The following is a 13,884-nucleotide window of genomic DNA, read 5'->3' as shown; positions in this document are numbered from 1 at the left end:
AGGAGAAGAAGGATGTCAGTAGACAGAGATATGAGGGCAATTTTGAATGTAAGATAGGAATGAAGAAGGCTTTTACAGGCTTGGGTACAGCATGGGTGGAAGAGAATAGTATGGGAAAAATGAAGAGAAAGGAGGGGCCAGGAAGATGCCCAGTTTTATTAGAGCATTATGAAATAAAGCTAAAGGGGTTAGTTGAAATGAAATTATGCAGGATTTGTGTTTTTTATAGGCAATAGAGACTGACAATTTTTTGAGTGGAGAAATTGTGATTAGATCAGTGTATTAAGATGATTCTTTAACATGGATGGCAAAGGATGGATTGTAGAGAGGAAATAAAAGCAGCAGTGATTCAAGGTAGGACAATTATTATAGGCCAAAGGTGAATTCAGCTTCTGATCTAGTATTTTAGGTTGGGAAGGAAGAGAGATGCTAGATCTAGAACATCTGCAAAATGGACAGGATTTAACCCATTGGATTTGGAAGTGATAAAGGAAAGAGTAGAGTGAAATAATCTTCAGGATTCAAGACTGATTGGCTTTGATAATATGGCCACCCATAAAAATGAGGATGCTAAGTAGATGGACAGGCTTTAGTGGTAAGGAAAGAAGAAAGGAAATTAACATTTAAGTATTTACTGCCTGCTAGCTTCTGTGCTATTTAAATAATGAGGATTAAAAAAACAAGCAAAAGGAAAGCCTGTCTCTGATCTCAAAGAGGGCATTTGAATTGTGGAAGACGGTATAGAAAAGGTGTGTATGCATGATGGGGAGTGGTGTTGGAGTATATTTTTTATTTTTCTACAATAGTTTATTTTAGTGTTCATTAACCAAATGAAGAATGCCTTTTATTTCCTCAAATGCTTTTGCCATTCCTGTGTGTACTCCCATGTTAATTTCTTGATATTTCCTTTTTACAAATCAGTAATTTATTTTCCTTTTTCATTTCCATTCTCTTTTCATTTCCTTCCTTCTAGGAAAATCCTTTGCTTTTATTGGTATAGAGAACTCCCTCTTCCATTGGTGGTTGGCATCTCTGAGTCTCTTAAGAGAGTTGCACCAAAAGATTAAATAACTTCTAGAAAGTCTTTTTGCCAATGTGTATGGGATTAGACCTGTAGTCTAAAGGCCAGCTCTTGATCCATTAGAGCTATGGTATCACTTCCTTCTGATATTTATTATATGCAATATTGTTTGTTTTTGTTAGTTATATTTTGCCATTTGGTTTTTTAATTTTAAAATGGAGTTAATATTTTGTAAAAATTACCTCTCACTTATATGGTCACCAGTGAATGTTATTTAGTCAATGCCACTTGATAGAAAAAAAAAAAAGTTTGTGCTCTTGTATTCTAGTGGAGTTCCCCTCCCCCTCCATAATGCAAATCAATCTAAGAGTGAGGAGTTTTATTTTTACCCAAAACAGTCAGATAGTAGTCACCCTTCAGTATTTAAAATCTCTCAGATTATTCTATTTACCTTTTTATATATTCAGTTACTTGTAGATGTTTCATTCTTCCTAGTAAACCCAAGTATCTAAATTTATACCAAAAGATAGTTTTGGTTTTTTGTTTTCCTTAACAGTGAGACTGTAATTTTTTTGGTGTTTTGTTTTTGTTGTTGTTGTTGTTGGTTTTTGCTGAGGCAATTGGGGTTAAATGACTTGCCCAGGATCACACTGCTAGGAAGTATTAAGTGTCTGAGGTCACATTTGAACTCAGGTCCTCCTGACTTCAGGGCTGGTGCTCTATCCATTACGCTATCTACCTGCTCCTATTATATAGTATATATTCTCAAGAATAACATTATAGAAAATCTGTGCTACATTATGGTGGATATTCTTAGATTCTGAAGCATTCTTACTATCATGAAACTCAGAAATTATCACTTGCCACTTAACCACCTCCTCCACAAGCTCCCACTGTGAGATGCTCATACTTTGCCCTCTGTAGTTTCTAGGAGGCTCTTTCCAAAAAGATCTTATGTGGGCTTACCTGTATGTCTACTTATTCAGGTTTGTTCTTTGAACTCTTACTATTACTTTTATCACAAGACAGGTCACAATTATCTTGACTTATGTTAAAATGCAAATTTTATATGGAAAAATAATAAATTGTTGAATATTTGACCTTTGGGGTGCTGATTTTAGAGTTAAATGATTGGAATAAACTATTGGTTCTAAAATCATTTAAGGCCTGTAACTAATCAACAATCCTTTATTAATGACTCTGATTTGTCTAGTAGGTCTTAACCATTCCATCTTAAGAAAATTTACTTTCATGTTCCAAAAAGAAGTTACCTTTCAACATAACTTCACCTAAAACAGAAAGTTCCTCTAAAAAGAGAAAAAAATATAGACATAATTATTTAAGTACTTTAAAAAATGCTTACTATGAAAGATTCCTTGATAAATTTCTTAATATCTAAAGATGTTTTCATTTCCCCAGTCTTTTCATATACAATATGCCATCCTGATGACTGATAGAAACAGAATGACTGGGTTTTGTATGGTTAAATTGCATGGAATCATATCTTAATTTACCTACCTTTGGACCATGAGAAAACCTCACTTGTTTTCTGTAACTTGTAAAATGAAGAAATTAAATTTAATGGAAGAACTCTCTTAAGGGTCCCATTCAATTTTTTTTTTTTAATGTTAATCTGCTCATTCCAACCCCTAAAAAAAAGCAAAAACAAAACCAAACCCTTGTAACAAATATGCATCATCATCAGTCAAACAAATTATCCTATGTGGGGATTTGTCTAGAAATGTATTTCTCATTCTGCATGTTTACTTCATATTTTTATCAGGAATTGAATAGCATTCTTTCATCTTCAGTTGTCTGAAATTATGGTTGATTATTTAATGGATAAGAATTATTTTTACATTGTTGTATAAATTATTCTTTTAGTTCTACTCATTTCACTCTACTTCAGTTCATATGAGTCTCTTGAAAGCATAGCTTCATGTTTTATAGTACAGCAATATTTCATTACATTTATATAACAAAAATTATTTAGTCATTTCCCAATTGATTTGGTATCCTGTTAGTTTCTAAGTAAATAAAACCTTTTCCTCTTCAATTAATGTCTTTAAGATATAGGTCTCGTAGTAGTGTTATTGTATCAAGTGGTAGATAGAGGTTAGTAAAATTGTCCATTTTGTCATCTGTGATTTGATTTTTCCCTTGTTTGGACATTGAACTTTTGGACATGAATATGGACCCTTTGTGTACCATGAAATTCTAAAAGTATTATGGTCCTGTGAATAGGAAAAAGTATTGCCTACATTTAGATCAGTATGGTGGTAGCATTACGAAGACAATATGTCATTTTTATTATTATTTAAAATGATTATTATTTAAGCTCATTTATGTAGTGTTTTATAGGATAGAAAGCACCTTTCTGACAATAGAATGGCAAAGTAATTAAAATAGTATTTCTACTTTGCAGAGGTAAAAACTGAAATTTAGATGATAAGTTATGGCACACCATTATTAAAGGTCTTCTATCTTGGTCTTCTGACTGCCTTATTGTGTTTTCTCTATACCAAGTTACCTTCCTGAAAGTTCCAGAACACTCTGAATTTATTAAAGGTCATTGATTCATTAATTCAATGTCCATTGATCACATCCCACTTAGAAAAATATTCATTTATGCATAAAGTGTAGTATAAGATACTTATTTCTTCACATTAGGGCATTTATAATCATGTAAGGAAAATAGTTAACGAAGACAAAATATTTGTAGTACAAAACAATATATATAACTTGAATATGAATTGTACAAACCAAGAGATGTAGCATTAAGAGGAAGGAATGGGTTGCTTTAATTGGCATGGTAAAAATGAAAGTATTTTTATGTGGAATTTAAGTGGGACCTTTGATAATTGAACTGAATGGAAGGAAATTCCAAACAAAAAGTTAATGTGGAAATTTGTAAGTATAGTAAATCTCTGGAGAACATTGCAAATTGATGGATATTGAGTTCATTTAAAGAATCAGTAGGTGATTAGAATAGAAAGCTAAATTAGAATGAGCCAGATAGTGAAGACCTTCAAATGAAGTTTGACCTGCATTGTATAGATAGTGTAAGATAGTGTAGATAGTGTAAGGAGCTGAACTGTGGTGGGAGGAACCAGGACTGTACAGATAAAGGGAAGTAGACCACAAATGTTATTTTTAATATCACTTATTGATCCAAAAATTAGTTGTTCTTATTTTCATCTGTAAAGGATGGGGGGAGGGAGAAAAGCAGACTCACTTCACTCTTAACCATAGTTTTTACTACACATAAATCTATACTAAAATTTATTTTGAATGGACCTTTGGGAAATTTGTCTATACTTTTAAGTGTATATACAATAAAATATAAAGTATATGTCTATTTTTCATTCCTATTTTTCTTTTTCTTTCTTTTTTTTTTTTTTTTTAATTTTAGGGCATTGCTTCCAGTTCTACATCACAAAGCTAAAAAAGGACCTCCACGTCAAGCCAAATATGCTATTCACTGTATCCACGCAATATTTTCCAGTAAAGAGACACAGTTTGCACAGATATTTGAGGTAAATAAATTCCTTTTTTAAAAAATTAGTCTGATTTTTACATTTTAATTATATACAAACATTTGATTTTGCTATATGGTCAAGATTTGAAATATTTTGTCCTATTGGATATATTTTTGGAATGTATGGGTTTGGAAAATTTATAGATCTCAGTGCAAAAGTTATAAAAACACATTTTTTTGTGGGTGTATGAAAAGCTTTTTAAATTGATTTTTTAACAATTCAAGGTAACTAAAGATTTATGGAAAGTAATTTGATTATGCTTTCTAATCCATATCTTTTATTGTTGATAATTATTTAGGAAGAACTTTGCACACTCACACACACACATTCCCCTCCCCCAACTTCTTCATGAATTAATTACAGAAGTTCAGTTAATCAAAAAGTGTTTATTAAGCACTTACACATTAATAAGCAACAGAGAATCAAATAGAATGAAGAATGCGAACTCTGCTGTCAAGCTCACATTTTAGCAGGAGATAAAATCGTATATGTAAAAATATACAGTAAATATAAAGAAAATAAATGTGGATATATTTAAAATAATTAAATCCAAGGTATTTTGAGCATGAAAGCACCAAAAATGGAAGGGATCAGGAATGTAGAAAAGTAATGTCTTATATCTTGAAAGACAAGAAGCATTTTATTATAGAGGTGAGGAGAGGTTGCATTAAATTATATGGGAGATAGCCAGTGCAAAGACACAGAAACAGGAAATGAAATGCGTGTTAACATAGCAAAGGCTATTTTTTTCTGGACTGCAGATGGCAGGAGGATTATAAATATACATTGAAATTGAAAACATAGATTAGAACCCGATTGTGAAAGGCTTTTGAAAGCTCATAAGGGGAATTTTTATTTTTACCAAGCCAGTAGGGAAATTATAGGGATTATTAAGTGTTTATGGTTAAATGTACTATTAAATGTATGAATAAAAGATTGTTAGCACATAATTTTTGAACTCTGGGTTTTATTGAAAAAAGTTTCTAAATATAGACTAACTATTGCATTGTTAGTAAACAAGTAATTTCTGTTGAATAAATTTATTTTGTATTATCAAATGAAAATTATGAAGTTAAAAAAGAAGCTGAATATAAATCTTAGAAAATGTTCATTGATGCTTCCATTGGTGAAATGGCACTTAATGGCTTGTTTCCCAGCCATCCCCTTACACTTCAAATTTTATAGTTGTAGCCATTCTGTATTAGTAAAAAACAAAAACAAAAACAAACTCAGTAGAAGTTCTCTTTATGGATGAAGTCACAAATAGTAAAACAAAAACAAAAAACAAAATTTATATATTAAAAATAAAGACAAAATAAATTTATTAGGCCAAATATATTCCACTAATATTTTCTTTGTATTTTAAAATAATATTTAGCCTTTTTGTGAGATTTAATTTTATGAAACAAATATAAGCTTTTATCTGATACTTTGCCAACTGGAGGTCTCTGGGAACCAGTATTTATGATTTCCAAATAAAATTTTTTATTAAGTATGCTAAATTTAACTCAAATCATTGAAATATAAATAGCTCAGAATGATTGGATATATCTTGTTTTGAAATCATCCTACTCTTTTTCTATTGTAACTGCTTTTTTCTCTTTTCATTTTCCTTCTCCTATTTAATCAAAATTATTTTCTCACCTCCCAATTTTTAAAATGAATCAGAATATCCATCTTTATTTACAGAAAATATTTCCAATATATTATTAAACTTTGTACTTCTCTTTCATCTCATTATTGAAATAATATTAATAGCACAACAATCTTTATTAAAGCCCCTTAATATGAGATTACTGTAAAAATGTCTTCTTATATCTCATATACTACTTAGTTGAAATTTTTTGGGGGTTTGGAATTAGTGTAAATCTTAAATTGTTACTACACAAAAGAACAAATTTTTGCGTTGAATTTTCAAAGTGCAATACATGGTTAAGTGATTTGGGAGGGAGTAAATTTTAAAATTTATTTTAAACTTAAATACAAAATGAAAAAAATTGCCAGGAGAACATGAGGATTCAAAATAAAACAATAAATTTCCATTTCAGGAAAACCTACATAATAAATACAACACATACTTATAGCTTTTCTTTGGTTCCTTACTGGTTTTCTTCTGTGCTATACTTTTTACTTTATTCTTCATCCCCATTTCCAAGAAGGCTATAGTTAAATGTGGATAACTACACATGCATAGCTTTTTATAAACATAAATATGCCTATACATATATTCTCAAAGACATACATCCAAGAGTATACTATGCTTATTTTTCCACCTGTCATCTGTTTCTCTGAAGGTAAGCATAAATTCAAATCTTTATATGTTTTTCAAAATCAACCAGCTCATCATTTCCTAGATCAAAGCAATATTTTGACCCCAGGCACATTCTATCTGTGAGATTGTTTATAAAATTGTAATTTTTTTTTGGCCAATTCCTTCTGTTTTTGGCTATATATCTTTTATTTATACAAAAAAAATAGTTTAATCAAAATTATTATTTTTTTACATTTTAACAATGTTCTCACCTTACAATAAAATTTTAAGGTCTAATAACTGCTGAATCTACTTCCTTTACATCTTTTTTTCCCCTGGTTTCTGTGAAGTTCTTGACTTTTTATTCTGATAAGTGTTTTTTTTAGCAGAAAATAAATCTATAAAAACTGACATAACATTTCTTGTTCCAGCCACTGCATAAAAGCCTAGACCCAAGCAACCTTGAACATCTCATAACACCATTGGTTTCTATTGGTCACATAGCTCTTCTTGCACCAGATCAATTTGCTGCTCCTTTGAAATCTTTGGTAGCTACTTTCATCGTAAAAGATCTTCTTATGAATGACCGGGTAAAATAGTTTTATTTTGCTTTTTAACTTAAGATTTAGATTTTATATGTTTTTCAATATCCAGAATATTTTTCAGTAATTAGAAAAATCAAACTAAAGTGAAAATAACATATTTAGACTTTGTTTGCATATTGCACACATTTGTGTGTGTGTGTGTGTGTGTGTGTGTGTGTGTGTATAGGTTTGCATTTATATGTCAAAAATCTTAGTGTAGTTTTAAACTGTTAAACTTAAGACTTGTGGAAGTCTTCATTTGTGTATAAAAGAATTATGACCATAGCCTTTCGTTAAACAGTCTATTGAGAGCAAATATATCAAATCAGATACAATCAGATCTTTGGCTAAATACTACACACCATAGTGATAGTTATCATTCTCTATTGTCTTAGCCTTACTTTATGTTCTAGCTGTCTTATGTCACTGCCTCCTTTCCTCTATTTTCATATATCTTTGGCTCAGTGACCTTTTTTTCTTCTTCTGTGCTCTCTGCCCTTCCACTCTCAATTTGCTTATTGAATTACATGAATTACACCTTATTTTTCAAGATTAACTTAAATGCTACCTACTTCAAATTCTCTATCTACAACCATAGTTTATGGCAGTGGTCCTTAAAGTGTAATCCAAAGAATTGTTGGGGTCTCTGAAACCCTTTCAGAGGGTCTACAAATTTAAAATCATTTTTTATTTCTAATATAGTAAATAGCTATAAATATATAATGTGAACAAAAACTCTTTGAACAGATCCTCGATAGTTTTTTAACAACATGAAGATACTGAGGACAAAAGTTTGAGAACCACTGGTTTATGGAGTTGCTGAGACTATACTCAGGGCCTTTACAATTGGATAGGACCTCAAAAGGTCATCTTCAGCTCCTTCAATTCAGAAATTTTAAGTGATTTAGCTAAAATCATGTATATGTGTATTTGCACATAAAGGTATTCTTTATTCAGAAGCTTTAATTTTGTTTAGCTTCCAGGGAAAAAGACAACCAAGCTGTGGGTTCCTGATGAAGAAGTTTCTCCTGAGACACTAGTTAAAGTGAGTATCATATGTCCATATGGTAACTTAAAATGTTAGCCCCTTATTGTCATACTAGATTGCCTTAATGTTTGTATTTGTTCCTCAAAAAAAATCTTTTGGAAGCATGATGTTTTATGTACTTTGAGGATGTAGGAAGTAGATAAGATATATTTAATTGATTAACTACAAATATGAAGATTCCATTCTTCCCATCCCTTCACAGATGTTTATTGTGAACTTTCCTTTTTTCTTGGCCCTCAAATTTTTTTTAACACTGAGCTTCAATTTCCTTCATTTTCATCATTTATCTACCAGTTTCATAATTATTTCTAGCTCCCTCAGAATTATTGATGAGCCTATTTCCTTTATTCACTGAACGATATTTCAGATAGCTGATATGATCCAAATTACTATGGTTCAGTTTTCCCTGACACAAAGGAATGAAAAGGTTAGAGTGTCTTACTTACCTTTTTGTTCTTAGGAAGTCGTTGTTTACTTAGTATAGAGGGAGTGTTGAGTAATTATATAATAATGTTTTGGGTCCTCATGCAAACCTTTCATATGACCTTTGATGCTTTGAAGATAGATGGTTCATCCCTGATTTAGAAATTGATAGTCAAGTTATTTAGTATAACCTGAAGAGAAAAAAGTTACTTTTTTGTGATATCCTCTGTCTTTGAAGAATTTTATGATTTTCTTAGATTTTAAAAAGCAGTAATTTCTTGTTAACTTTTTTTTTTTTTTTTTTTTTTTTTTTTGCTTTTTTGTCTTTTTAGATTCAAGCCATTAAAATGATGGTGCGATGGCTATTAGGAATGAAAAACAATCACAGCAAATCAGGAACTTCTACACTGAGATTATTAACAACAATATTGCATAGCGATGGAGACTTAACAGAACAGGGCAAAATTAGGTATGTATTTAATCAACCAGAATCATGTAAACATCATGATTACTTAATTACCTAATCCAAAAATGACTAATATGACTAATGTTGGACAATATTTTCTATGTTAAAAAAGGAACTAATGGAGCATTGTAGGAGGTTCTTTGTTGTGTGGTTTTGTATGCAGGGATAAAATAGCAAGTACATTTTGAATAAATAGCATAGAAAAGTACATCGTTTTAAAAAATTGTCTAATATTATTGAATGTTAGTCCAAAGGAATATATGATATGAATTTACTTTTAAAAAAAATACTTGTAATTATAATCTGATTTGTGATCTCTTCCTTCCCTTTCCAGGATTCATCATTCCCCCACTAATTTATATATTTTGTTTTTACTGTGCATTACTTGAAGTTCAGATCTTCTTATGTTAGTAAATTGTTTGAATATTAACTCATTACTGGAATATTAAAATTCAATCAGTCTCTGTCACCTAAAAATTTTTATATGAATTGATTAATTCATATAGAGAGAACTCTATAGTAAGGTTGTAATTTAGTCCAGGAAATGAGTAATGATCCTTTTCCAACTACTTATATTTCCTTTTGCTACCTTTTAAAAATCACTTAGTAGAAAAATAAGTAAAAATAAATAAAAGTTGATTTTCATCAATTGAGGTTTGTAATTTCAGGGAGCCTAGATTGCTATGAAAGTGTTTAGTTGAACATTTTAATGACTACTAGCAGTAAAAACATCTATGTTGATGATTATCAGCCCTAATCTCTCTCTCTTACCTCTAGACTTAGGAATAACTTATTGTTCAAAATCTTCATTTGCTCATGAAAATTATTCCAGTATTTCAGTATTCCAGTAAAACTGGAATAATTGTGCTAAAGAGGGTTCTTATAAGAAAAGCTTTGGTAAACTATAACTGTATATAAATGGGAACTAATATTAGAGTGCTTGCCATTATCAGTTTTGGCTATGGTAGAGATCTTTTTACAATCATTTTTAAGGAAATCATTTCTGGGATTTCAATGATATTGGGAGTTTTTAATAAGAGTAGTTTCTATTATCAGTGTAGATAGGCATCTATTCTGCAGCTTTATTAAAGAGAGCTGTCTAGAAGATCTGGGGCCAAGATCAGTCTCTTGTCTCCTACTAGGTATATGAGACTGTGCAAGTTCCTAAATCTCTCACACCCCAGAAAACTATTAAAAGCCAGCACTTTTACAACTTTATTTTTTATTGATTTTGGTTGACACAAAAGACACTTTCCAACAAGCCTCTAAACCAAGTATTCCACCCAATCCAAAGCATGTTCTTTGTAAAGTTACATAAAACCACACGTGATTATGACCGATATAAAACTTTTTACTTTTGACTTTTATAATTTTCTGATTATTTTGGGGTGGAATGTTTACTTAAACTTGGATAGTTTGACTTGAGAGTTAGATCTCTGGTCAATGCTTGGCATGGGAATACGGCTTTTATTAAAATGTGGACCATCAAAGGATTAGAGAATTAGCAGTTATGTGGCTTGACACAGCCAGGATAGGTCAGAGGTATGCCTTGATCTCAGAACTTTGCTGAGTCAGTCCATCACTAGCTCTTTCTGTGTAGTCTAGTTCAGAAAAGATATTTTATAAATATTTAGGCATGGCATATTAGATATCAATTATTTGTTTCCTTTCCTCCATCTCATTTGTAGATAAATGATAAATCTAAAACTTAAAAGGGGTAAATGATGTACTACAAATGTCAAATAAGATCTTTCTGACCAGATCTGTTTTCCAAATTACTGATCTGTAGTTCTTCACACCATTTCATATTGTATATGGCGGTAAATTGACTACTTAGGAATTAAAACTTGCTAATTTATCATATTTAACACCTCCACTAAAGCATGTGCATGCGGGTGCATACACACACACACACACACACACACACACACACACACACACACACACATATACATATACATATGTACACACACCAATGTTGAAAGTCATATAGCATACCTACAGATTTAGGTTTACCAAAAAATAATTTCTTATGAGGAAAACAAAAAAATGTGTTAGCATGAAATTGACATATACTTATATCATATGCTGGAGATGTATAGAATCTGATTTTATACTAAATGTTATGTGTCATTACAAAGATCCAGGAAATAGCAATATTATATGCAAAAGTTAAAAAGTAAAACTAATATGTATGTTTCTTTCTTATTTTTAGTAAACCAGATATGTCGCGTCTGAGACTGGCTGCTGGAAGTGCGATCGTGAAGTTGGCCCAAGAACCCTGCTATCATGAAATCATCACATTAGAACAATATCAGTTATGTGCTTTAGCTATCAATGTAAGGAAAATGTCTATGTGTTATAGTCTATAGATTTCAGTCAGAAAAACTCTATCTAAAATGATGATTTTAAAAACTTAGTAAATTAACTCAATTGTAATTATTTTTTAAATCTGTGGTGCTGAACTTTTGATTCTCTAATATCAGATTGCATTGTAGCATATCTAGAGAAATAGGAAACTTTTGGTGCCGTGACATGCAACCCTTGGCCAAAGCCATACAGGTGACAAATGTCAGAGTTGGATTTAAACATTAAACTTTTAAACAACTGTATTAGGCCATTTAAGTGTTGCCAAAGTCCACTGAATGGAAAAAATAAAAATTTATGATTGGCCACCAAAATAGCATGATTATCACTCTAGTCTGATACCATTTTTTTGAATTCTTGGAAAGATACTTTTTTAAAAAAATCCATTGCAATTGATCTGATCAAATCATCTAATAAGGTTCAGAATTTTTTTGATTGGGATTCAGTAGAAAATATCAAACATGAACTAAACAATGAACTAATTTTTTTGGCTTCTACACTTAAGAGCATTTATTATGTGAATTTTTAATATGATATTTGAACTATCATTTTAGAATATTTTTAAAAAGAGACAAATTCTTAAGAGTGCCATGAATTTTATGCATTATAGTCATATAAAATCTTATACTCTTGTCTTCCACTTTTGCATATATAATTCTATATGTTTCAGTAATTTTTGAGATCCTGTGGATTTTAGTTTCTGTCAGAACTTGATACCTAATGTTTCTCATTTTGCATATGCAATATTGTCTAGTCCTACTTTTTGTTAAGATGATGTTTTGTCTAATCTTAAAATCATTTTGAGTCCTTTGTTTCAGAGATTGGAGACTAGACTAGAAAAATAAAGTTTGGGGGAAGTTACAATTATGTCAATGTCAGATAATTGAGTCAGTAATGTTTTATTTACCAATTTTATAGGAACTGCCTATCATTTCATCTTGTCTTTTAGTAATTATGATATCCATATTTAATGTTGCTTGGCATATATCAAATTGATATATTGAGCCTCACTATTTTAAGCTTTGCACTGTTTCAGATGTTTGAAAATTATGAAAATAAACAATGAAAACTGTCTAAATATGTCACACAATTGATAGTGTGAAATAACACCAAATTTTACCATAATTTCCTGAAATTCTGTTGTAGCTTACCCAGCACTTCAAGTCAGAATGTCTACTAAAGATTCGAGTAATGCATTATTGCAAAGCCAGTTAATGAATTTTGATAGGGTATATCTATATATATGATTTGGTGGAGCTGAGCAAAATTGTTTTCTTGTAGACACACATGATGAATGCCATATTTCCGAATAGGCATTTTTGAACATCCTTTTCTGTTTTTTGAATTCAACTAGTGGTAATTCAAATAGTAGTAAAGTTGATATAAAAATGTATTATTCATGTATGTAATACTGTATGATTAATGTTATATTAATGCTTATTAGAATAAGAATTGTTGCTTAATAGAGTTGTTGACACATTAAACCATCAGACAGATGTGATTATATTAAGTGGTTTAAAGGTTCCAGAGAGGTCATTTGGTTCAATCCCCTCATTATATAAAGGTAGAAACAAAGAGATTAAGTGACCTTATCCAAAATTGCACAGGTTATCAGGTTAGGATTTGAATACTAGGTCATTTTAAATTGAATACTCTTTCTACCATGATAAATGGAGTTTTTGTTGTTTAGTTAGGGGTCCTAGAACAGTTGCCTTGATTGCTCAAGTTTTTAAGTGGCATTGGCAATCAACAGAATCTTCTAGATATTAGAATATGTTTTAATGAAATAGAAAAAGTAAATTATAACAAAAAATAGTAAAGCAGAAGAGACATGGCAGATCTGTCTTTTCATTATTTGGGTCTTCCCTCTACCAGTGCAGACCACAATTCTTACATGCCTGGCTGAACGATTTCATGAGTTGCTATGGCTGAAATTAAATACTTTGTTTCCAGCCATCTGGTGAACTAGGCTATTCCTCAAACTGCTTTATATTTTTTTTGGCTCATACTTATATGTAGCCTGTCATCAGTGCCTTTATCAACTTTTACTCTTTTAGCATAAATAGCCTTATAAGATAGCCATAGGACCTTAGTGGGAAATTATAGAAACTGACAAAATTTAATTGTTTCTTGGTATTTAACAGTATGTTTAGTTTATTTTATTTTTTTAAAAAAGTTTATTTTA

At 30.7% G+C, this 13,884-nt stretch overlaps 1 protein-coding gene across 2 annotated transcripts in view; it reads left to right on the top strand.

The window, feature by feature from the left end:
* The window catches only part of PDS5B (PDS5 cohesin associated factor B), a 219,276-nt gene that overhangs the window by 158,779 nt on the left and 46,613 nt on the right, over nucleotides 1–13,884 (top strand). For both annotated transcript variants that reach the window (XM_051986480.1, XM_051986479.1), the window contains 5 exons: nucleotides 4,434–4,557; nucleotides 7,243–7,401; nucleotides 8,372–8,440; nucleotides 9,199–9,335; nucleotides 11,548–11,671. In XM_051986480.1, the coding sequence (XP_051842440.1) occupies nucleotides 4,434–4,557; nucleotides 7,243–7,401; nucleotides 8,372–8,440; nucleotides 9,199–9,335; nucleotides 11,548–11,671 (613 nt within the window). The remainder of the gene's footprint in view (nucleotides 1–4,433; nucleotides 4,558–7,242; nucleotides 7,402–8,371; nucleotides 8,441–9,198; nucleotides 9,336–11,547; nucleotides 11,672–13,884) is intronic.

Source organism: Antechinus flavipes, chromosome 3, assembly GCF_016432865.1.
Source record: "Antechinus flavipes isolate AdamAnt ecotype Samford, QLD, Australia chromosome 3, AdamAnt_v2, whole genome shotgun sequence".
Lineage (NCBI taxonomy): Eukaryota > Metazoa > Chordata > Mammalia > Dasyuromorphia > Dasyuridae > Antechinus > Antechinus flavipes.
This window is presented reverse-complemented; position numbering and strand designations above follow the sequence as displayed.